At 38.6% G+C, this 27,226-nt stretch overlaps 1 protein-coding gene across 3 annotated transcripts in view; it reads left to right on the top strand.

The window, feature by feature from the left end:
* LOC133955516 (suppressor of tumorigenicity 7 protein homolog) overlaps nt 1-27,226 on the top strand; it is a 59,771-nt gene that overhangs the window by 19,868 nt on the left and 12,677 nt on the right. For all 3 annotated transcript variants that reach the window (XM_062390383.1, XM_062390382.1, XM_062390384.1), the window contains 2 exons: nt 19,691-19,773; nt 24,711-24,870. In XM_062390383.1, coding sequence (XP_062246367.1) covers nt 19,691-19,773; nt 24,711-24,870 — 243 coding nt within the window. The remainder of the gene's footprint in view (nt 1-19,690; nt 19,774-24,710; nt 24,871-27,226) is intronic.

Genomic DNA, 27,226 nt, shown 5'->3' with positions numbered 1-27,226 from the left:
GCTGTCTAGCAGCATTTCTCCACAGAGCAGCTGAATGTAATCTTTGTTTATTGGAGTATTGGTACACATCAAACCTCACATTTCACCAAAGCCTGACTGAGGTTTTGGTTTGATTTTCAGAATTCTTGTCAAAATCTGAGGTCATTTGAGGGTCAAGCTTAATGTTATCTTGAACCTTGGTTGAAGATAAATGGTCTTAAGTATTTTCAGTCTGCAGGGTTCGTGTTCTGCTTTAGAAAGGGGTTGGGCATAGTACTACATAAACATTTCACAAAAACATTTGGAATTATTATTTATTTAGATGACATTCTGTAGGTTAAGGGATTATATTATATTGTGGCTGTTGTGGTTATCATAGTATAAAATGAATGATGATATATGACAGTGTGTCGGGTGAGCTTTTCTTCTCATCCCTATATTTTAAGTTTTTTTTGCCGTTTCTTGCCTTTGAATTTGATGAGATAATTCATATAAAAGAAGATAGGAGAATAAATAAATAAAGTTGAATAGATAGTTTGAATAAAGAAAAAAATTGAATGGTTTTCTCTTTTCTCTTATTGTTCTTAAAGCATTCAATCTCCAACATTTGAATTGAATGCCCATTATTTTAATGCTTCACCTTGCAATTAGACCATTATTTTCAGTTTTGCATTCACACAATATTTTGTCAGAGATGCGATATTTAATATATGATGAAGCATTTGTCATTCTGCTGTCTCGTATTTGCATAGGGCTGTAGTCTTCTCAAGTTTGTCTCCGAATGTGGAGCTTAGACCAAGTATGCTAGAAGACCATACTTGTTGAGTATTGTAATAGCAAACCAGTTGGCAGCAGTGCTCTGACAAGGCCTCAGTCAATGCACATACTGCATAGACCACAGAAGTTATTCAGTGCTAGTCAATGAGTTCACAGGATCTGACTTAAGACTTCACAGGTGTAGTTTCTGTATTGACTTTTATAATAGTGCTTTGAAGAAATATTAGGCAGATTTTTCGGCAGATAACAAGCTCTGACTATCATTACATATCGTAAATGATGAACTTATGAAGTTGTTGTGGTGCTTGACGTTTGACTACAATATTATACTTAGATAAACTAAAATCAAGTTTATACATGCATTTCAGGCTTAGGACACTTGTTGATGAAGCATAGACAATCCAAGTCTAGTTATTGTTAAAACAAGCTCACACTTCTATCTTCTATGCAGCTTTGTTTAAATTCATTCATACTTGTTGAGACTACCTGAGCCATAGAGATGGATGGAAACGGGCTAAAACTTAATGAATTCACCTCTGTAGGTTTAGCAATTAACCCCGCCAGCATTTGTTTAAACACTCACTGGTAAGTGGAGCCCCTTTTATTGGCTATTTCATTGGAATTGCATTTTAGGGAACAGCTTGGAACCATGTTTTTTTCTGAGCAGCCATTACTGCATCAGCAGACACTGCAACAGGTAACATATTTAGACACCTTAAGAAAGTTTTTCTTTAATGACAAAGGAATTTTCACTGGAAAAAGATGATCTGCCATTTACAATAATTTTATTTATAGACAAATAATACCTCACCATGGCCTTGTTTTGTGGATTGTATTTGAGACTAATTCTTTAATTCTGACCTTAACCATAGCTATGTTCAAAGCCTTAATAAATTGCAGTCCATGCAGGGACGTTGGTAAAGCCATTCACTTGAATTTGACAGACCCTCATTTACAGCTGCTTTCAGACATGCATTGGAGGGGATGTATGTCAGAAGAACACAAATGTCCAAGTCAGCTGCTATGTACATATATATATATATATATATATATATATATATATATATATATATATATTAGTGCTGTCAAAAGATTAAAATATTTAATCACGATAAATCGCATTTATGTCATAGTTAACTGAAAATTAATCACAATTAATCGCAAATTTGTATCTATTCTAAATGTCCCTTCATTTATTTTTTTTTCCCAATTTTATTTCATTTTAATGCTCTTATCAACATGGAAAAGTGGATTGGCTTGCTTTAAGCAAATGTTTTATTTTATTGGAAAACAACACTGCCAAACAGGGCGGTACAAAATAAAATTACAAGGACTATAGTGCAGTTAAACCATGGTTTAATATTTACTTTTTTTCAAGTTTGCTGTGAACATAGCAGTCAGGCCTTTTATTTCAGAAACAATGAACCGTAACAGTTAGGTTACCAATAAAAGGTAAGCCTACTACTTCTTTGCTTTCAGCCAGCTACTCAAACAGACAAGCAACAAAATAACAAACAAAATACACAGGGAAGTGTCAGACTACTTTGAAATAAATTAAACACAGTACTTTGTAGGGCTAAAAAAATTGACGTCGTTAAAATGGGTTTGCGTTAACGTCGTTAATAATGCGTTAAACTGACTGCACTAATATAATATAATACACAATTTACATTAAAAGTAGACAGAGAAGGGGAAATAGATAAACAGTAACAAGACTATTCCAGATGATGACATATCTGAGTATTCAGTAACCATTGTTTTACAGAATTGGAAAATGTGTTGTGATGTTCCTCAATTATTTTAGTACAGTGTTCTAGGTATATCCGGCACGATAGGAAAAGGTTCATGGTATTCTACATCACCTCTGGTGGTAGCTCTTGTTGATGCTTTTGGTTAAGTTCAATAAACACATTGAGTGGAGGGGGAGCCACCCTTGAAAGATTTTAAATATTTAATAACAAGGAAAATGTCTACATATTTTACCATATTTTCCAAACTCAAGAGACCATATTTAGTTCAAATTTTACAGTGATTGAAATCATTTGGTTGCTTTTCAAAGGTTTTTTCAAAACCTGCTTATAAAGTGTTTGTATAGATTGCAAAGTGGTCCTACCTGGATTGTCCAGCTAGTGAGACACAATTAATCATTACCTCCAATCAGCCAACCCCCAGCCCTGTTTTTCTGCAATTTTAACAAAAGGTAAAACAGAAGTTCAAATGCAAAGAAATGTGTGGTCCCTTTCATCTGCAAATTCTGCCCATGGATGACAGAGTAGCACAAACTGTACGTGTCGAAGCTGAAGAGAAGCTGAATTGACTTGGAGTCAAGTTATTATTTTCTAAAAGGATATCCCCCAAGGTTTCATTGAGTGTGGCATTTCATTAACTATTTGTCTATGTTTTCAAAAATCGGCAGCACTTAAAAATAGATGCAGTGATAAGGCAGGCGAATGCTTCTGCAACTGCGGCTGCGGCTTTTCACGCAGTTCTGTCGATGGACTTGTTTAATGTATGGTTTTCCAAGGGTTGCGCGTGTTGCAAAGCAGTTCACCGCCAGAGAGGCGAAATAACCTTTTTTTGTCGAAGATGACCTTAGAGACGCCTTCTTTGTGTGTGGCAGTCGTTGTTGACTGTATATTTACATCGCCACTATTGCTCCTCATAGCCTTTTTCTGGCAGACAAATTTGTCCCAGATGATGGGTTATACAAATCGTTATACTTTTGGATCTTTACATTACATTACATTTCATTTAGCTGACGCTTTTATCCAAAGCGACTCACAATAAGTGCATTCAAACCCGAGGGTACATACCAAGGACGACAAGAATCAAGAAAATACAATTTCTTCAAATAAAGCAAAACTACAAAGTGCTATAAGTAAGTGCCATTTAAGTGCTAGTAAAGTGTTAGTTTCAAAAAGTTGTTAGTGTTTTTTTTTTTTTTTTTTTATTCAAGGTAAAGTCGGAAGAGGTATGTTTTTAGTTTTCGGCGGAAGATGTGTAGACTTTCTGATGTCCGGATGTCAATGGGGAGCTCATTCCACCATTTAGGAGCCAGGACGGAAAACAGTCGTGTTTTTGATGATTGTTTAGCTCGCAGTGAGGGAGCAACGAGCTGATTGGCCGAAGCAGAGCGGAGTGAACGGGGTGGGGTGTAACGTTTGACCATGTCCTGGATGTAGACTGGACCGGATCCGTTCACAGCATGGTACGCAAGTACTAGTGTTTTGAACCGGATGCGAGCACCCACTGGTAACCAGTGAAGGGAGCGGAGGAGAGGAGTAGTGTGAGTGAATTTAGGTTGGTTAAAAACCAGTCGAGCTGCTGCATTCTGGATGAGCTGCAAAGGTCGGATGGCAGTAGCAGGTAGACCTGCCAGGAGCGAGTTACAGTAATCTAGACGTGAGATGATCAAAGCCTGGACCAGAACCTGCACCGCCTTCTGAGTGATAAGGGGGCGTATTCTCCTGATGTTGTACAGCATGAATCTACAGGACCGTGTTGTTGCAGAAATGTTGGCAGTAAGGGAGAGTTGGCTGTCGAGTGTTACGCCCAGGTTCCTAGCCGTCGGAGTGGGGGTTAACACAGAGTTGTCAAAGTTAATAGTCAGGTCGTGGATGGGAGAGTCTTTCCCTGGAAGGAAAAGAAGTTCAGTTTTGTCAAGGTTAATCTTCAGGTGGTGTTGAGACATCCACTGAGGATCTCTTCTGCTAAACGCTCTTGTATTTGGTCCATATTCGTTTTTCTAAATCTTCCGTGGTTTCTGCCGGTATTATGGGGGCATGAAACAGGAAATGTGACTCCGGAGAGGATGTAGTTAGCAGACCAATCACAGCCTTGTGGGCTTGGTGAGGCTTGCGTATCTTTGTCGTATAGTTACAAAAATTGGGCGACGCACGCAAGAAAGGGTACGCAAGCACGCTAGAGGAATGCAAGGGCTCTTGCGCTTTAGTGTCCCTGAAAACGCACTTTACACACACCACAAACGCTGTCAGTCATCGCCATCCACTAATTATGTTATGGTTTCACCCCTATCCCTTTGTTCGTTGGTGGGTTTGTTTGTAAGCTAGATCATTCAAAAACTGCTAGACAGATTACCATTAAACTAGGTGGAAGGATGGGGTCTGTATCAGGAAGGAGATATACAATTTTGGTGCAGATCCAGATCAGGGTCTGAATCCTAGAATTTTGTATCACTTTCTTTGACATTGTGAGATACTTATGAAATGCATTATGGATTATATTTAGGGTTTTCAGATTGCTTACAACATGCCTAACATGTTGTAACATGCCACACAGACAATGACGAGTTAAAATTACTTCTCAGGATCCACTAGGGGTGCAACGATTAGTCGATGTCTTCGACAAAAATCCGTCGACGAATCGTTGATAACGTCATAGCACGTGTTTTTCGTGCCGTGCAGCTGAACTCAACGTTGATTTACCGGAGGCGCTGCTGGAAGTAGCTGAGGAGTGAGCCATCTTGCTTCCTTCCTATCTCTGGAACTCCCGCATGTGCAATAGCGACAAAACATGGACCAATGGCGTTCGCTGCAACAGCATCGCGGGAAGAACTTCACCCTCAACATAGTCCGAAAAAAAATACGTGCAATATCTGTACGGCTGACCTGCTCTCCATGGAAGCAGGACACGCGCATTCGAGGAGGAGGCACGTTTGACATCGCAACATGCGATGCAGACTCGCCTCGGTTAGATAGCTTGCTATATAAACGCATATACCTGTGTGCAGGATTCTAGAATCAATTACCAAAATATGGTTCAAATTTGTTTTTAACGAGTTTAAAAGCATAATGTTATCCTATTGCCTGACAAACGTCTTTTTAAATCACAGTTATGCAGTCCGAAGAAGACTGTAGTTTCTTTTTTTTTAATGTTTTTATTGCTGATACTTTCCCTGTCCTTTTTGTTAACAGGAAAAATGTATACTTGGTTTTTAATTTAATTTTAGTACCAGCACTTGGCATGTTCTTGGTTTTAAATGGACAAAAGCTTGATTTGTCTTTGTTTTTGTGTCAACAGTACCCTTATATGCAGCAAAGTTTATTAAAGAATTCTTTTTTGAATGAAGTATCGATCTTATTGTCTTTATTTTCAGTCATCACATACCTCAAACAACCTCAAGCTAAATTTAAAAGCTGTTGGCTAAATAAGAGCAATTGAGAATATGTGTCATTCATAATCCGGTTAGTCGATTAATCGTTTCAATAGTCGATGATTAATCGACTATCAAAATAGTCGCTAGTTGCAGCCCTAGCGTCCACCAATGTCATAAAGACATTGGTGGACATTTTAATCCCCTAAACAGTACAACACATGAATGAAAACAAACGAGGCGTTCACAAAGCTTTTCCTAAGTCACTCGTGAATGTGATACTTTGTTGACCTTGTCAGAGTGCAGGTTGGGTTTGCTTTAGAATTTAGATTTCACTTTTAACTTCTAGTGGTATGTCTTTTTTAGCAACACCTAAGCCTGGCACATGCTTGCAAAGATGGTGCTTCTAACACGCTGGACTGTTCAAGTCTTTAAACTGCCTCAGTTTAAAAAATAAAGGCTTTTAGTGTGATTCATTTATAAAGTGTATAAGACTTTGCAAATATATTTCGGGACATTGAATACCTTGACTATAGAGTAACAGAGGGTTTGGGATTACAGTCTTCCACTAAACCTAAACTTCTGTGTCTAGTTCATCTTTACCTCTGAATAGTATGGCTATATATACTGTGTCTCTTATCCTACCTAATACATCTACATCTGTATATTCTCAGCATTTTCAGATTTCTAGAGCTTCATTGGATTCAAGTCAGGGCTCTGGCTCAATACAGACATTAAATACATGGGTTTGTTAAAGTTTTACACGTGTCAACTGTTGCCAAACATGCTCACACATTGTGGGAGCTGAAAGCAGTTTTGATTAAAGAAATCTGTTTTCTTTTCCTCAACCTTTACCAGTCTTCCTTTACCTACTGCTGAAAAACGCCCCAACAGAATGATGTTGCCACCAACATGCCACATTGTTGGAATGATATTAGACGGGTCATGAACGGTGTCTGGTTATCTTCAAAGAGGATACTTAGAATTCACACCTCATGGTTCAATCTTGGTTTCATCAGACCAGAGCATCTCTTTTCTTGCAGTCTAAAGACCTGTAGATGCCTCTGTGTCTTTCACTGAGGAGAAGCTTCAGTCAAGCTTTCCGCTGTAAAGCTCAAACTGCTTTCTACCATTTGTTCACATGATCTCTGGAACTCAAAGTGACCATTGTGTTCTTGGTAGATTGTTTTGGAAAAAATACTTATAGTTTAGTTCAGCAGAATGCTGCGATAACAAAATGTTTTAGAAGTGAAGGGGTCTGATAAAAAGCGCCTCCAATCTACTCTGCAGTTACCGCCTGACACCTGAATGTGCGACTAACTTTCGAACAGGCTATTTCTGTGTCAGATTAATTTTAGATTGCCAACATTATGCCTTCTGGCATGGATGAGCTCAGGGTAATGCAATTGGCAAATGGAGGCATGTTTGGATTGTGGGAGTTTTGCTGGGGGCCCTACCTTAGTCATATCTCTCCAACATTGTATAAGTGCTATTTCATCACTGGCCTTTAAGTTGCTGTTTAAGCTAGATATTATTTTGTCTATTGCCTGACAGGATCACATCAACTTGAAATGCAGAGATGAGCCACTAATGGCTTTGAACAGTCATGCTGAGGAGGCTCCAGATTGTGTGTGGTATTTGTTTGTGGCACTATTGGTGCTCAAGACCAGAATAAGGTACTTACTGACTATGGCCATTCGATGAAACCAAACTCTCTGACAGCAACCAGCTGTCTCTGTTGCTCTGGTAACCCCCCGTAAGAACGTCAAAACTGCAGAGCGATCTGGTTTCTGTGGTAACTGCTGACTTCTGCTATTTTTGTCTCCTGAGCTCATATAGTGGCTGGAAGGTTAACAAGCCAAAAAATGAAGCTTATTTTTTATAATAGATCCTTTGCACAGACTCTTTTTCATGAATGAGTCTCTATTGTATTCTCATGCTCATGACTTCTGACCCTCAGTCATCACTGACAGGTGCAAGCTCTTAACACACTTCAAGCATGTACACACTGTTCCCCAAACTTTGAATTTTAAGTTGGTTGTGCTTAGTCACATTTCTTGTTGCAACAAAGGTTACTATCTTGATTTTTGACTTACAAACTCTTGATATTGCATGGCCTACTATGTAAAAGTGTCTGCCAGTTGGAAGGTATTGCTTTTTCACTATGTGTTAGGTGTGTGATTTGAGCTAACTTCATTTTAGAAATGTTTGAAACCTCAATTAAGATACACTAGTATAACTGGTGTCAAATAAATCTTTTGTATTGGTACCCCGGCTTCCTCCCAGAGTCCAAAGCTTAATTGCCTGTAGAATGTACCTGGCCTCTCGCCCAGTGTCAACTTGAACTGGCTGCTCCCCAGTCCCGTTCAAAGGATGAGTGGTGGATGTTTGATCTCCTTATCCTTTCACAGGCAGTTGGCTTTAGAAAACTGGAGCTAGTATGTGTGAGGTGCGCAAGTTCTCATGGCACGTTCTTTTACCAGTTTATTTGCGGAATTGGCACATTAATGTTTTGGGGTTGAATGATTAATACAATTCACCTTCAAAATCATGTGGTAATTTCAAAGTCTCAGGAGCTGGTCTGTAAAGTGCAGTACAGGATGATTGTACAAGCAAGTAAAATCGGTTTTGTGCATTAAAAAAACATTTGTAAATAAGAACACTGTACATAAACACCAATGTGCAAAAATATTTTCTGGTTATTTGAGTTATAATAGCGATATAATCAGTAAACAATCCTCGTTTCACGTGATATTAAGTTTCATTGCAATGTTCAAATGCAAAAAAAATAATTATCGGCACTTATCGTGTTGATATTAGCTTTTAAAAATCTGTGGTGCTCGACCAGTACAATGCTCAGCATCCTAGTTTATGAAATTGATATTTATCCTTGCGACCTGTAAAATCCTTGCTATTCTGCAAAATGAAATCCCTCCGATAACATTATCAGAGGCCTACAAAAAAAGATAGAAAACCTTGATATGAGTAACCACACAAACCAACAGACTGATTTTGATTGTTATCAATAAATCTGGTAGATGAGTTGGACCTTCCGGTGTGGATGGCGGAGGTAAGGATTGAAGTTGAGTCATAACAAAAGGGGAGCTTATGGCTCGAAAACCTCTTCTTCCCTGACAAAACAAAGAAAGCGTCTAATTTCTCTTCTGCATGATTGCATTCAAATTACAGGTCTTGTATAAAAGGAGGAATAAATTATGGAGACAATAATTTGACAGTCTTTGTCAGTGTTGTTGGTGTTTGCACTCCCCAATAACCACTGTTCAGCTGTTTATGCAGCAGCTATATGCGTGGCTATATAAATTCTAGTCGAGCTGTAAGGGTTGACTCCTAGATTCCTACTGTTAAATTGAGGTGCAGGTTTAGTTTGCCTCCTATTCATTATCACAATTTTGCTCTCTTCCCTAGTTAATACCATAGTTGTTCATGCCTTCTGGGAGTATGTAACAGGGCTTCTGGTGAAGACTGCATGCGTGAAATTCTTTGTGGATCTTCAAGGAAGCGCAGCGTTAATGAAATCAGTTCAGTGGGATCTCGTAGAGGGAAATCACCGCATTTGTCATCATCATGCTCAAACGCTAGCATAGAACTGCAGCTAACCTTGTCAGCCATTTAATTTCACTGCTCTCTCCCCTGTTGTCCTATCTTAGCAAGCGGGAAAAAGACACAAAGTGCCTTGTGACCAGAAAGTTTCTCATATAATCAGCGGATCAAGTGGGAATTTCTGTGTCGGGTGAAAGCGAATGATAATAAATAACGACTGCTGTACGGGGGCTCCAGATAAAAGAAGTTAACCCCCCAATTTCTACATTGAACCAGCCTCTGACAATCTGAAAGACTGGTTGGAGTAGAATCTTGAGTGTTGTGATTAACTGTACTGTCTCTAATAGCTGTTGCTTAAAATATGTAGAGAATATATTCTCTGGAAGGATTGAAAAACAAATAATGTTCAGCCTTGTTTCCCATTACATTAAACACAAGGCTGAATGGCAGAGTCTTGCCTATCTGTAAAACTACACTGAGCAGGCTCCTTCATCCATTTTCTTGTAGGGTCATTTATGGGTTGTCATGGTTACCTCTACAGCAGGAGGCTAAGGAGCATCCCGCCCCTGATCCCCCTTCATTAAAATCCATGTTATTGATTGGCTGGACTGGTATCTACAGAACCCCCTCCTTGTCCTTCTTCTACTGGGTTACTAGAGTGAGAGCATGACAGAGTCGGCTCACAATTGTATTGGCCTGCTGTCACTCACAGACAGCAGCCAATCAAGAAAGGCTAACCATTTTAGGGGCCCCACTAGTAAATGTGCCCTATGAAAGACGGCTAGATGATGCTTACACTGCTCTGTGGAGGAGGACTGTCTGTGTAGAAACACAATTCTGATTTGTGGTGGAAGAGAAAGGGAAAAAAAAATCCACTTTTACTGTGTCATTAACAAAGATATTTTTATTCAAAAGGCCTTGTTAGTGTGTAGGTGGCTCTGGTGGATGTGTCAGTGGAATGGAGGGTAAGTAAAGTGGTGGCTTCATTTGGTCCTCTGCTATATGTAGTCGGGAACTGAACCTTAGCTGTGTTTCAGATATTTCACTTGCAAATGGCCTTTGTATTGTGTACAGCAGGTGGCCCTGTACATTTTGTATTGATATTCATGAAGTGGAGGGTTTGCTCAGCGCGTGGGCGAAGGCCTGCTGGCTTTTTTGTGTGTGTGTGCGTGCGCATATGTTGCTTGCCTCTTTATGTCTTAGTAGTAGGCTATATCTGTGTTAGTGTGAAGTTTTCACTAGCTGATATGTGTGTTTACATAGGGCAGCGAAAGGGATCAGAATTCAAGCTTGTATTTATTTCTGCCGATATCCCATGTGTTTGTTTTTCTTTTACTCTCTGTGGTCATGGGAAATAATTTGAAATAAAATGTTGTTTGACAGACTTTGTCTGCCTTTGCAGAATCCATCACAACATCTTGGTTGTTATTTGGATTGAAAACAGCCATTCAATTGCCTTTTCTATCAGCTGGCAAGCAAAGCCACAAAAATCAATAACTAAAGCCTCTTTTCTTTTCTCTCCTTTCCTGTTGTTTTATTGACATAAATTGAAAATGATAATGCCAAAGCATTTTGGGGCTCAACAAAGCAATTTTAATGTTTAGAGTGCATCGGCGACATTGAACAATAAGAATAAAGCTGGGAAATCAAAAGCAGTTTTTACCAAATGAAGACAATAATGCTTAAAATAAATGACATTATGTTGCTATAAACCAACACTTATTAATAAATCAGTAAAATGAATTCCTTCTATTAGCAAGGATAATGGCATCATTAAAAAATATATCATTGAAGACAATATTTTAAACAATTTGACATTCAGGATGATGTTCTTTTGTGTTAAAAATTTAAACTGCTTTCCTTTAATTCGTTATTATAATTATTATCATCACTATTATTATTCTTGGTATTAAAGATATTATGTGTAAGGTTGCATGAGGCTGTAGTAAACCACATCCTTTTGAGATAGCAAAAATATTAAAAAAATGGAATACATATAAAAGCTATATATTTGAACTAGGTTAAGCTTTCAGATAGAGATATAGGATTGCAAATTGCTATGGCAACTGCTTTAATGCTTTTCAAAACTGCAACAATTCAAGAGCAGAGCAATTTATCATCAACCAACAGATGTATATGGACTAGTTAAAAAAAATTGAAAAAGAGTGGTGATATCTGGAGATCTTTGAAGAAGTGTTTAAGTACTAATTAATTTATTTGTGTTAGAACAATTAAGCTATGGGATCTAAATTGCATTTTCAAATATTTATGCTAGATAAAAAAACCAAGACCATGAAATCAATATGGGTTGTGTCATTCCAAAGTAAATTACGTCAGTATCAGCACCTGATTGGTGAACTGAATCAGTTGGTTCCAATTCAATATATATATATATATATATATATATATATATATATAAAGGATTTGTCCTTGGTTGATATTTCTTTATATTTAACATACATTTGGTTAGGATGTATTTAGCAGTGCTGCTGATACTTCAACGTGTAATTTAATGCACAAATTGCGGCTATAATGTTTGTTCTTATTGTTGTTCATGTCATTGCATCCAATAGCCATATTTGAGAATTTGTCGAGCATCCAACAGTGTTCCTTATATAAATGGTAAATGGACTGCATGTACACAGCTTTTTTATTCTTATCAAGCCCTCAGAGCACTTTACACCACATGCCGTTTTCACATAGACAAACTGGTATACTGGGGTAATTTGTGAGTAATTTGTAAAAAAAATTTCGACACTTGGATATGTTGACTGGAGGAACTAGGGAATCAAACTCTGATTATTAATACATTTAACACATCACACAGACTACGTTGCCAACCATCACTGCTGTGACAAATGTTGGCTACACACTCTTTTGCTCAAAGGTCAACAGAGGTAGTTAGACCCAGACAGGTTCCACTTAACAGTCCCATCAGTCAGGGCCAGCCACATAAACACCTAATCGGCCTTGCCAACAGACATTTTAGGCATGAGCAGCTGAGCTAGAGTGACTTTACAAACCAGGTTAGGATGCAGCTGGAGCTCCTACCTTTGGCTCATGTTTCTTACTCCAATGATGGGATTAATGGATGATTAATTCATGCTCTGAAATTTAAAGGTTTCAAACAGACTTTAGATGAATTTTCAGTCAATCAAACATACTTATAATATCCCCATACCACTTTTCATCTGGAGAAGCCGGTCGTATTCACTCAGGAACCACATGACAGCAGGACTCAGTTTTATACTGTTCTTTTGGCAGACATTGTAATAGCAAACACATTCGAGCTTCATATGTGACACATGTAGGACAGCTGTATTTACAAAAGCCATTTTCAAGTCCAACTACTAATGCTGGCGGTTTGAGGTCTTGTCGGCTTTTGGGTTGGGGTGATTGGACAAATGTATTGTCCATCGACTGCTGTTTTTTTGGGGGACGTCTTTAATTGTTTAGGCGTTTTCTCATGTTTTCTAGGCAAAATCCCAGACAGTATCCGAGCCTGTGATTTGTTTTGTTTCTGTTGTGACTCTGTACTATTTCTAGCATTGATAGTAAAAGAGGTTAGGTATATATTCAATCAATTGATCAATACAATTTTATTTGTATAGCGCATATTCACAAATCACAATTTGTCTCATAGACCTTTAACATGGTGTTACATCCTCTGCGTTAACCCTCAACAAGAGTAAGGACAAACTACAAAAAAAAACTTTTAACAGGGGAAAAGAAGGTAGAAACCTCAGAGAGAGCCACGTGTGAGGGATCCCTCTCCCAGGATGGACAGAAGTGCAAAAGATGCCACGTCTGTTGAGTCTGTTCCGGAGACAGCTCTTTGATATACAATTATTATTATAGGTGTCATTATTGTTTGTGTTAGCTTCATGCAGATTTCCTCTCAGCATCCATGTTGTGTGGATGGACATAACAAGAGTGATTAGCATCAAAGCGAATTAGGTTATAATCATGTCATGTGAAATTATGTTTTTCCATTGTCACATGATATTGTTATATTACACAGCGTAATGTTCCAACTATACCTTAGGGTCTCTTAGAGATAAATGTTGAAGTTATTTTAAGTAATGTCCATTGTAAGGCAGTATATGCAGCCTTCTAAAACATGTGATGGTAGTAATATTACTGGCAGTTTTCTTTAATGCTTAATGAAATACACCTTCCGTTTGTTCTGTTTTGTTGTTAAAGGACATAATTGTATGTGTGTGTGACTGTGCATTCTTGAGGTTGATTATATGTTTGCATGTGTGCATGTTTCTTTGTGCCTCAGTGGGTGTCTTTTATCATTCCAGTCAGGCCAGCGGTCTGTCAACCGTCCCCGCTTCAAGAAAGGTCACGTCTCCTGTTGTCTCCGGTGACATTTAGTCCTGTGTCTGTCTGTTAGAATTTGTCCCTTCAATACATCACTCAATCCTCCCAACATGCTCGCAGGAGTGCTAGCTGCCAAAGAGGTAGGGAAGAAAACTTGTGGCAACAGAAAAGGTCACGAGTTTGAATCGTAGCCAAGCAATGAAAATAAGTGAAAGAAGTATAGTCTCCTCCATTTAAAAACTGCTGTTTGCTCTTTTTTGTCAGTTGATTTAGAGCTGAACGATTGCACAAGGCTGTAGTAAACCACATTTAGTGGTAATTTGAGAAGATATGTAAAGTATTTGACAGACCAATGGATTCACTAGAAAAAATATTGTTGGATTAATCAATGAATTTTAGGCCTGAAATCAATTAATTAGCTTCAATTTTGATAGCTGCCAGCTTTTCATGAGGATCTGTCGCTTTATTAGGGAGAAGCAAGAAGTATTTTAAACTATTTGCTGGTTTCATTGATCCAGAGATATTGGCAGTGGGTGAGCAGGTCAGACTTGGTGATTCAGTGACAACAGGACTCATGATTCGATTTGAACCAGTGAGTCAGCAAAGCTGCTTTCGACCAGGCACTGCATTTCATACAAAGCTCAGACTGTTATTTAAGTTCATTCATAATTGTCTCTAGAAGGAACTGAATATTCCTAGAAAGAATGAACAGTTTTAAACGCTTGTAAAAAACATTTTGATTACATGACTATCTTTTTAAACTCTATCACTTTGGCACTGGGACATTTTGTTCAGGCTCTGACAGCTTGTTCTGATTCTAAAGTTAATTGCGTGACATTGAGGCTTGATTACATTTTAGATTAATTTATTTTTAAACTGAGTTGATCTCCAAATAGGAAATCCACTCTACCCTGAGAGTGATGTTTTGAAATCATACAAGGAGGATGAATGATGCCTGTGAGTGGGACCTGATTCCTGGACTTCCAGTCAAGGAATGACAACCTTTTGTCTGTTCATGCAACAACTACTAACTTTAAGTTTTCAGTTAATCTCTTGATAATATAAATAAATGTCCATGACCAATATGACATTTTAAAGTTTAACTGGTTATGAAACAGTCTTATTTTAATATTGCTTCCTCTTTATGACCTACATCAGCAAATGAGACAATTAGGAAGAAAGTTGCTTATTCCTTAAACTATTCTCAATGTCAGTGGTCGGGTCAGATTAACCGCAAGGAACAAAAGCAACCATTTACAGCAGGTGTGTGTCCTGAACTCACTACAACTTTTCACTCCTTGTAGTAGCTTTAAATGTCTGGATATGTCTGCCTGCAGTCAACCAAATTATCCTGCTTAATATAACAGAAAAGCAAGAACATTTTGTATCAACTGATTAATTGTTTCAATCGTTATTTTAACATATATATAAAAATTGTTTATACATTTTTGTCTCACGGATCATTTAGTGAAAAATCATTACACTTTTGGGCTGCACTGTCACAGATCTTGGTGAAACACATGGAACCAACATTTTCAAGCTTAAGAATTATGATTCCACTAGTCTTGCATTTCTTTGAGCACACTATCCAGTGACTGGGGAGTCCATCTACAAAGTAGTGCATTCGTATTTTGCTTGTACCTGATGTGCACTGATCACTAACTGCTGTTCAATAACAGTTTAAGGAATTAGTAATGTGATGCCTCTTCAGATAAGTAATATCTAAAAAAAACAATGACCAAACTGTTTGGAAGACTTGAAGACTTTATAAACTAACTTTGGTAAACATTTAACCAATTTTGAAACATTGTTTATTCTCTAAAGTATTTTATATTTTTATATTAGGGATGGTATTGTTTAGATAAAAAAAATTGCTTAAAAACAATATGAGAACCATTGCTTTGTGAATTCATTAGCCACTCTCTCTCCTAATTAGTCTTTAAACCACATGGAAATTTTGGTTCCACAGATTTCTCATTTGACCAAATCATCATTAAAAATGTCACTACTATCTGTGACACTGTGGTCGAAAAGCGTGAGGATTTTACATGGAATAACCATTATGGATTTTACCTGCCCTGCTATTTTGTTTAATTTGAATGCACAAAGACAATTGAGGCAAAAAGGCATTGGCTTAGAAGATGAGACAAGCCTTTGCCAGCCAGGCAGCAGTATCCTCCGTGCAGGCTGACAGCAGCTGTTAGGCATGTTTCACCACGGCCATGCTGAAAGACCCCTTTCTGCTAAGACGAGAGCCCCCATTTCACAGCAATGAATAGCTCTCCAGCTGCACTTGGTTGACGCATGTGTGTGTGCGTGTGTGATGGTGGGGTTCATCTGAGTGAGGTCTTTGTTCCACCCGCCCCATCCTCTCTGTCTGACTCCATGTACCCAACACCCCCACACAAATGCTGTGGCCTATCAGATCAGTATATTTTAGTAACGCTCGCAGAATCCTGCAGCGGTCCTAATGCAGGAGGTGGAGGTCACCTCTCGCTAACAGCAGAATTAATGATACATTCTAGGATGTTACCAAACATTAGGGGAATCCATAGTCCCAGTTAACTGGTTAAGACATTTTCAGTTTTCTTTTTCATCTGTGCTGTATATTTGTATTTTTCACAGGCATTACCCGACAGTTGTGATGAAAAAAATCTTTCCCACTGGCGTTTCCCTGTTTACTGACACAGACCAACCATACAAGCTCTCAGACACATTTAGTCATACATTGAAGAATCTTTAGACCAACAGATTGTAAATTGTTACGCCTCCAGGTTTGCAAGTAGATGCAAAGTGTTTGTTTGAGGTGTGATACAAGTCATTTGGCAGTTAATCTCTCCAAGCAGGTCTTTCTTCAGATGCAATCCCTGCTATGTGATCGTAGTCACATTAGCTTGCTTTTTTGTTCGCCTCTCAAGTTTTTCTGGGTAATCACTCCGTTAATGTTGCTCCTCCTTACCTGCATCCTGCCCAACAAAGCAGGCCTTTATGATCATAATTCATCAGAGATTAAATTGCAGTCTGAACAAGCCAGTGTTGTTAGATTTAAAACGATAAACAGTTCTCTGAAAAGTAACAGAAAGGTCAAAGCTTTCAATTTAGTAATCAGTGCTTCTTTTTTTTTTCTTTCTCAAAGAGATGTTTGTGTAAATGAAAAACCAAACTGAAAGAGATGAGAGAGAGATTGTTGTCTCATCCTTCAGGCACAATCTTATCACAAGCATTACAAACTGCCTCAGTCACAGTGATCCCTTCCAACAAACTAGCTTGCAGCAGTATCAATAATCATTATTCATGATGATGATGTGAGTCTAAATTAATTTGACTCATTGATTGTGAGTTGTAATTTTTTGCAGTCATAATATGGCTCAGAATGCACACTTCCCAAAATACCTCTGCAAATAATTGGCATAGACAAACGATATAAATGGTCTGACAGACAGTTATTCTTCATCATATGTCATATAAGTGACGTTGTGAAGAACTCAGAATGAAGTCAGAAAATTACCTCATGCATTGTAGAGAAATACATTTGTCGAGGTATCTCTGCATCTTAAAGTGCCATATATAAAGCTTTAATATTGTAGATTGAAAAATAAAAAAAATGTGGTACAAAGAATATGATCTTGAGATACTCCATTAGTATTGCTTGATTGTAACAATGCTCATCTTTATCATTGTTCATTTGATGCTTTTCATTTTCATTTTGGATTAATATGCAGATTTCTTTTTGATTACTTGATGAATTGTACTATTGAAGGAGTCACATTTTTAAACCTAAACAAACGCAGAAAATAGTGACAAATTATTGGTATAATGCACAGGATGATTAGCCTGACGTTGTCATACTCACAATTCTAGTCAGAATGTGAGTCTGAGACCGCTCCATTGGGCTGTGATTATGGGGCGTGTTTCAACCGAACCAGGAAATAAAATTCCTCTTCGCTCAATTGGATAGACCTACAACCAATCAGAGCAACGTAGTATGTGACGTATGTTAAGCGACGCATAGTTGTTGTCAACAGAACTCAGCTGCACGCACGCGAAACAGTTAATGTAGAAGCCCCCCCCCCCCCGAACATGACGCAGAGTTTCTCTACTGATGTCACACGGCTCTTTATTGTTCACTTCATCGTAGCCGTAAATACACCGTAAAACTGGAATGACATAAAGTATACGATATTTTAATCCATAAAACCAAACACAAACAATAAAATACAATAAACAAACAAATCACCACGGGACAAGTCTGATGCGTTAACGTGACATAGCGACTCCCGTTCCGCGCTATCTGCAGCAAAGTAAATGGGACCAGCTTCCTTACCTCGTTCTGCTGGCGAGGGGTGTTAAACTATAGTTTTTGACAAATGCCGCACAGCCCGCGTCCGGTCGTAGTTCCTGCTCCTATCCTTGTGCCGGCGCTTAACGGTAGGTGTCTTATTGCACTGGTCCGCAAGCGAGGGATCTGGTTCATCTATTAAAATGGTCCACTCCTTAAACTGCAGGTGTGAGGGGAGTCGCTACATGTAAAACTAAATAAGCCCAACACAAAATAACAGAATAAAACAGTATGCATAAAGTGGCAGGTGTAGCAGTCAGTTACAGTAAAGGTGATTGCACGTATAAACAAGTTCTCCGTTTAGGATTACAGCTCCACAACACATCCAACAAATCGTATTGCATTTTTCGGTCCTGTAAGAACTTAATCACACGGTTGGAACACGACATTCCCGTGTCCCATCTTCTTCGCGACCATCGGGGGCAGCTGATAGATTAAACTTTTTCCGAATCCCATAAGAGGGATGGCAAAAACATCTTTTCGATCTACAAATGCCTTGATCGCGTTTCTCTGTTCCTCTTTCGAAATGAATGCGCTGTCGATGTCTCCTAAAACAGACTCAATGGCAGCATCTACACATCTCAGCTCTCCAGCGGCAGGCATGTTTGTGGAAAACAACGTCAACCGAATTGCACTTTGATGACGTAGTTGATTACGTTACCGTTGATCATCTGTCCATCATCGTATAAAGCCCGCCCTGACAATCTGATTGGTCCGGATGATTTCGAACCGGGCATAATTTCTCCCCAACGGAGCAACTCCAGAACGAACTTCCCGACCTCAAATGCCGGGCTTAGTTCGTCTGGCATCCAGGCTACAGGATGATGTAATAAAGCTGTAAATTAAAAACTCTTGTAATTTGTCCTAAATTATTATTTAGTTGATCCATTTTCTGTTGATTCATAATACATTGCATAATGACAAGAAATGCAGTTTTAAGTTCTTCACATCATTGTTTATCCACTGATTAGAGTAGTAGATACATCTCTCAACCTAGCATGAGTTCAGTCAGCGTGAATAAAATACAGGCTGCGAGGATGTGTAGCCTTCTGCTCCCTGCAGTAGTCAGAGTTCAAGGCAGACTACTGCACCAGTGTTTGCACTCCACCTACATGACATTTTCTATGCTCAGTTATTTTTGCTTGCTGAGATTTTGTGAAATGTTTGTGACTCTTGTGTTTCAGCAAAGGCTGCCAGTTATAGCTTAGTTTCCTCCCTGGTTTCTTACCCACAGCGCTCCCTCAATCTGTAGCTGAAGCTTACGCTGGTCCCCCGGTGTTGTGTATTTTCATGTCTGAGCAGCAGGGATCTCTGGGAAAGGCCAAACATTATTTGTGAATGATATGTTCTTTTTTTCCTGAAGCTTTCAAGTCTTGGAATAACAACTGGCCTAGAATGTTGAGCCTTTTTGATGTTTTACTTGCTGACTTTTATTAGTCTTCTCTGTAGACATGTCCTAGTTTTATATGATCATCCAGCATTTGATTCTACAAATATCTTCTCCCAAGCTTTGCCATTTGGTGAAGAAGAGAGCGTTTCTTGTATTTAATAGCAAGCTTTAACCTTAATCTTTCTGTCTTGTGTCTCCTTCACAGTAAGCATGTTTCTCAACACCCTCACACCCAAGTTTTACGTGGCTCTGACGGGCACTTCCTCCCTCATATCAGGACTCATATTGGTAAGATACTATATTTTCACTTTTCATCATATTATATTGAATCTGGTGCTTGTATCAGTTTTGAAACTATTATTCTTGTGATGCTAGAAATTACTTTATTAGCTAAACTGACTTCTGAAGTAATCTTATAGCACAGATATCACTTGCTGAAAAGAACTGCACTTTACAATACTACAACATGACGGGTGTAACTGTAGTACTTGACCTCCCTCCTGTCATACTCATCGTACATTGTTCTGGTTGCTTGACAAAGATGACGTCCTAGGTGAGCCCAGGATGTAATTTGTTAATGTTTTAATCACAGGTCCAGAGGCCACAAGGAGCTGAACAGAGAGAAAATCCATACTCATTAAGTGGTGCATGAGATGAACTACCCAAAAATGTCAGTTGGTGGCATTGTCACTGGATATCATTATGGCCTCACACCTTGCAACACAATTTTAGTGTTTTGCTTTTTATTTTTAAAGATGTCTGTAGAGTGATGGTTATCTGAGCGGAAGTGAATTAGCCTTTCACAATAAAACAACCCTTGCGGCTGACCAGGTTTTTATATAAGCTGAAGGGATGGGCGTTCGATTAAATAGTCTTCATCGATCGTTGGGAGAATTAATGACTAATTTTCGATTTATCATTAATATTTTCAAGTTCAAAAATTCCCTATTTATAGGCTATATTAAAATGAAGTGAAAAAACAAAGCGTGTTTCCTCATTGAGATCTTTATTACAAGATGAACAAAAGGTGCGCTGCCGTAATCTTAAGCAGCGGATCCGACAGCTAGAAGCCCATGCCACCAAACACAACTGACCCTCGTTTTTTTTCTCCAAAATAATATAATAATAATGATAAAATAAAAAACGTCATGTTAAACAACAACTTAACCACATCTATATAACACTTAGGTCTGACAGGTTTTGCCAGATGTAACTCAAAACTATCAAACAAGGCACTGAGTCGAGAAACCTTTATAAAAATAACCAGTAACTCACATACAGCCTTAGCACCAGCCTACGGGTTTGTGTTGAGAAAGATGAGCATGTTAACATGCTCTGGGGTCAGACTAGAACGCAGCCTGGTGACCGTCAGTCCAGCCGCCGAAAAAACTCGCTCTGAGGGGACTGACGTCTCTGTGATACACAGGTAGCTCCGTGCTAACTTGGCTAGCCCGGCTCCGGTGTTTTCGCTCCCCTCGTCCGTGTCAGACAACACAGGCTCCTCATCTCCCCAGTCTCGGGGATAGCTTTGCAGTATTGGCAGTGAACCAAGTCATTTTTTGACTCAAAATGGTCCCACTCTACACTTCGCCATGACCTCTTAATGTTTACTTTGGAAATGGAAATACACGGTAACTCGCAGCCAGTCGCAGGTAACTGAGTAGGCCTGTGGTGTTGTTTCCAAACACGGCCCCCGTGGTCAAATGTGTAATTAGCGAATTTCTCGATGAAAAAATTATTTTCTCGACGAAATTCTTAATGAACAATTAATCGATCGTCGATTAATTACGCCCATCCCATATAAGCTGAATTAGATGTTAATATTACTGTACAATCATTTTAATTTCAGAATTCTCTAGCGAAAAAACATACTGTGAATGATATAAATATGTTATTTACTCATTACACAACCTCTACTGGTGCACTTCTCTACTCTGTGCATTAAACCCTGATAGTTAATAGCATCATGCACTGATCAGATGATTTATGGTTCCAAGTCATTCTGTGCCGCTGGGCAAGGCACTTTTCCTTCAGCTGATCTAGACAAGTCAACTACTGCAAAATGTTGGGTTTAATGTATGTCTGAGATGTAGGTTGGTTGCAACTGCCTATCAATCCCCAGCTTTGCAAAGAGTGCTTGTCTGCTGACCTCCTCGTTTAGATGTAAACAGAAGAAAGATGTGACAAACATCATTAAAGCGGGAAGGGAATTTAATGAAGCTGTTAGTAATACTTTTCCTAAAAGCAGGAGGCAGGTGTATTCTCTCTCTTTCAAGTTCTTGGCAGAAATGGCTAACTGGGCAACAGTGATGGTTCTATATTTTGAAATGCTTCCTCTCATAATTAACTCACTCTCTCTTCCCTGTGGGCCATTGGCCGATATGTGTAGGCTGCTTAGAGATTGTGTTGAGCTTCGCAAATGCTCTGTGAGATGATTAGGACATGTGGAAGCCAATTGGTTTAGTCAAAATGCTACAGATTTTTTTTTCTCTGTAATTTCATGTTTTTTTGCTAATTAGGTAATTTTCCACTGAAGAGTTTGAGACATGCGCCTTCAAATGTGTTATCACTTCCTCACTCAGGCAAAGGCTGACAGTATAGCAGCATTGCCAGATGGCAATCTGTATATCTTAAATAGCTCTAATCAGTAATCTGAATGTTTGTTTCACAGTGATACTCATCTCTCTTTAAAATTAATAATTAAGTACTGATTCATATGGCACTTTTATTTTTTAAACCAGGGTTACAAAGTACGCATTGGAATACATACATAAGAAAAAAAAGGAACAATCTAGGGCAGGGACCATCAATAAAACAGTAGTGCTGTCAAACGATTAAAATATTTAATCGCGATTAATCGCATTTATGTGATAGTCAACTCAAAATTAATCGTGATTAATCGCAAATTTGTATCTATTCTTAATGTCCCTTCATTAATTAATTAATGGGGTTTTAATGCTCTATCAACATGGAAAGTGGATTGGCTTGCTTTATGCAAAGTTTTTATTTTATTGAAAAACAACATTGCCAAACAGGGCGGACCAATGGAATTATAAAGTGCACATTTCAGGTAAACAAGGACTCAAGTACAGTTAAACCATGGCTTAATATTTTCTTTTTTTCAAGTTTGCTGTGAACATAGCAGTCAGGCCTCTCAAACAGATAAGCAACAAAATAACAATCAAACAAAATATACAGGCATGTGTCGGCCTACTTTGAAACAAATTAAACACAGAACTGTGTAGGGCTATTTGAGTCCTCCCCATATTTGTGGAAAATGTATGAAATAAGAAGTACCCTATTTTGAAATAAATAAAAACATATAGCTGAAGCCTAGTAGCTTAAAAATATATGTTTTAGTTGGCGAAATATTAAAACAAAAAGCGAGAGCCGGTTAGACTGGAGGCGAACACAGATACTGAAGCTCAATAGAAACCAACTGCAGCTTCTGCTCTGATCGAGAAGCTGAGGCGCTGATCTCTGATCAGCTGAGATCAGAGAAACTCTGTGTTTTCACTGTTTTCATAGTTAAGAAGCAGTCAGTCACTGAGAGGCTGCTTCACGTGAACTAGCCCTGATCTCACTGTGTCTCCCTGATCGAGTGCGCACGGGCAGGGGGCGGGGCTACGGTGCGCTATCTGGAACCACACACACAGACACACACACACTCGCCCGCTCCTTGTCCTTCATGACGGCCTAATACGATAATGTTTTACAAAATTATTGTGACTTAGTCAACCACCAACATGCAAAAGCGTGTGTCACACGGCGAAAGCATGAGAGTTGGCAGCTCTGCGTTAATCTCGCAATAAAAAAATTGACGGCGTTTAAATGGGTTTGTGTTAACGCCGTTAATAACGCGTTAAACTGACAGCACTAAATAAAACATTTGATTAGATGCAAACACTCGGAAACCCTTTTTGTTGACCTGACCCTCGGAGGAAGACTGATCCATAACCTGGAGGCCAATACAGAAAAATCATTGTCACCACAGGTCTTGAACATTGACAACTTCAGACCCCAGTGAGTCTGTATGGGGTCAACGATTCACTGATATATTGTGTCCCCAAGTTTTGAAAAGCCTTAAATGTAATCCTAAATTGACATGAGGCCAGTGTACTGAGTCCAGCACCAGGGGGCTAGAAAGGCCTGTGATTCTTAACTGACTACCCATGTGCTCCATCAAGTATACCATGTGTAAAACGTATAAATGTCTACTTAATGTGACAAAGGTCAGAAAACTCATGTCTTAATCCGATTATTGCTTATTCAGAGTATGAATATCTTACATGGCAGTATCTTAGTCAGACTATTGACCCAATCTGTTTAATATAACAATATTGGTGTCCATGTAAACATAGTCAGTGTCTTTGTCTCATTATGTGATCCCAGACCCCCTTCATGAGATCAGGGCTCCGTAGCAACTGCACCATTTGTTGCAGGCTCACTTTCCCCCTGAGTTGGCATTCAGTATAGTGTGGATTAGAAGAAAGACATCTTAAAGTTTCAAATCTGGTCAATCATATTTACACACACACACTGATGGAGCAGACCTTCTCACAAGAAGCAGTGTGGAGTTCAGTGTCTTGCTTTACTAGCAGGTTAATTGACACCCTCTCTCTGCCATCTGGTACACAGACACGACCCAACAGACCACATTTTCAATCCAACTAAACAGCCGGTGACACTGATCAGTTCCTCCTCTCTGCATAAAGGTGGTCCAGTAGTTAATACAATTCTAGAGAAAAACACTCATTGGCCAAAGACTGGGACTCACTGATTCAGAAAGTGTTAAGAAGTGGGGAAGTTTAGTCTAAGCCGGTAAAAATCATGAATAAGTGTATATGCAGATAAGGAATAGCAACCAGCTAAGCGCTGCTATATTGACTAGCCAATAATATTCTCCGTATGATCTACTATCGCTGTGTTTAATGGACTTAAATCACTTTTGTAGTGACAGCATATATGTGTATTTGAGAGAAGAACCTGCAAAAATAAATATTACATTGATTGTTGTTGTCACAACCCGGCTCAAAGATTGTGACAAGGAGGGAGATGACACGGGTTGACAGACATTTATTTGAACAACAAGAAATAACTCAATGTGTAGGAATCAGTAGGTCAGTAATGTAAAGCATGTCTAGTGTCCAGGTTAGGTTGGAGGGGGTCATCACATTTTGTTAAAGAGTTAAAGATTCTCTTTTCTTTCTTTCTTTTTTACTCAGATCTTTGAGTGGTGGTATTTCAGGAAATATGGAACGTCTTTCATTGAGCAGGTCTCTGTAAGTCATCTGCGCCCCCTGCTGGGTGGAGTGGACAGCAGCTCCCCCACTAACTCCAACACCAGTAATGGGGAGGCTGACTCAAATCGACAAAGTGTGTCCGGTAAGAGCTGATTTGGTACATGACTGTGTTACTGTCTCAGGTTAACGCCTTGTTGTTTAGTGCTCTTTTGACTCTCACAATACTTATCAGTGTAATTATTTGGTCAGACATCTGAAACCCTACCTTTTATTCCAAATGATTCATTTTTTTGTCATCATGTCAAAAATGAACTTCCTCTCACCTTTAAAATGTGAATAATTATCCTGGTTTTACTGTGAAATTATGAAATAGTGAGGAATCTGCAATCTGAATGTCAGATGTGGCTCCAGGGAATATAGATTACATCTTTCTCTTTTTTTTTTTTTACAGTTTATACACTGAGCAGTCAATGAATTATTGAATACAAATAATTATTAGATATAATGATACTAAAAGGTTGTTTGGTTGTAGCCTTATAACACTTCTGTGAGGGAATAAAATAAAACTGAAGATAGGTAACTAATCTGTTTACCCCTGAAACTCCAAAAGTGTTTTGTGGACAAAAACTCTTCACACTTCACACTTTCGCATAAGGACGAGTAGATAATGAGTGAGTTTTCATATCTGGGTGAACCATCTCTTTAAGAATAAATGTTTGTTTTAATAATGTACCCTGAAACATGTTGAGGTACACATCTAACCTCTACACTGTCACTGTTAAAGTACAGTGGAGGAGATGTAAGAAATTGGATTAGGTCCTGCAGTGTCCTCCACAGTCACTAGGGATGAGCTCTGTTTTGTGGCCTCTTGTCTCCCATCTGGATCAGTGACTCTTTGATCACAGTAAATCCCTCCATGTGTTTGTGATTCCTCATGGAAACTCATTCATTTCAAAAAGAGGAATTGTCTTAGTTCTGAATTAATGCCTCAGTGCCTTTGGTTCCATTGCAGATTATGCAGGAAAACATTCATCCTTCACATGCATCTGTAATCCATCATACATTTAGTGACTCAGGCTAAAATCGTATTAGTGCCAAGTTGTTATGAAAGTTAAAGTTAAAAGGGTAGAGATGATGACTAACCTCAGCATCAGTGTAATCTCTGCACGTTTTCTTCAAAGGATTCTGTCGTTGATGTCGCTGAGGAGACGTAACACAGCTTGTTTTTGTTTTCAGCCAAACGACTGAATTAAATAGGATTATGTGAGCTGTGTGAAATAAACAAGGCGCGTTGCAGAGAAAAAAGGCAGGTTAATTATTTCAACTCTGCTAATCGTCATTTTTCTTACTAATAATATACTCTGTAAAAACACTCCATTCTTTTTTAAGCAGATGTCAGTTTCAATTGAAGTCAATTTGATTGATTAGTCACAGGTCTGCACTTGATATGGTAGCACAGCATGAATTCAGAAGGTACATCTGAATCAGTTGTTTCTAATATGACCTCATGATTATTGGGAAAATAGTGATGTTTCAGTGCCTTTTCTAGAAATGTGTATTTGCGTGTCATGATGTAGATGGGACAGTGGTTAGGTTGAAAGGCAATGAAGAGAGTTGAAATCATTATCTGATCAATCAATGAGTTGTTTGTTGATTGATAAAAAACATTCAATGACTCCATGGAGAGGTGCTGTTTTTCTGGTTTTATTACCTTGTAAATTGTATGTTTTTGACTTATGTTTGTTACTCATAATTGGACAAAACGATAAATATAAAGACTGCCCCTGGCTCTTATTTTTCTTAGATTATTTAAATTATTTGAGATTTAAATGTTGATGAATAGAAGTAGAATTTAACACAATTAAATTCACTTGATCAGGATTTTGGATCTGCACCAACTTGCCAGATTTGGTCCCCTAAATATGTCAGATTATTTTTCATCAAGAAAAATGAATTATTTAAAGATAAACTAACAAAAATCTTTATTTATACCGGAATTTCACAGAAATTGGTTGTGTGGTCTTTGCTTAATCCTGTTAAGAAAGGAAAAAATGACGCACAAACAGACGCAGATGAAAACATGACATCCTTGGCAGATGTAATTAGTAAGAAGCCCAAATAGTCACTGTTAATGGGATTCTTCAGCGCTTGAGGAAATTGTTTAAATGAACAGACTTTAATACCAAATCAAAGTGAAAGAGGCTGAGATATCCTGACCAACTAATGTTTGTTTTGGTTCTAGCTCAGGTAAAGCCTCCTTCTCCAATCCCCACAACCCACAATGCACAGACTCATTCATCTGTTAAGTGCTATTAGCCAAAACATGGGCTTGTGACTGTTTTCTGTCAATGCATTTTTTCTATGAGAAGTTTTAAAGGCCTTTACTTCCTGCCAGCTGCGCTCTCAGAGAGGTTGATGTGCCAGTCAGCTAGCTGAGGGGGGTGTGTCTGAACACACAGCCGAGCCTTTGGATGTGCACCACGGACCCTCAATGTCGC

This window comes from Platichthys flesus, chromosome 6 (genome assembly GCF_949316205.1).
Source record: "Platichthys flesus chromosome 6, fPlaFle2.1, whole genome shotgun sequence".
Classification (NCBI taxonomy): Eukaryota; Metazoa; Chordata; class Actinopteri; order Pleuronectiformes; family Pleuronectidae; genus Platichthys; species Platichthys flesus.
Note: the sequence above shows the minus strand (reverse complement) of the source record. Positions and strands in the feature narration are given on the sequence as shown.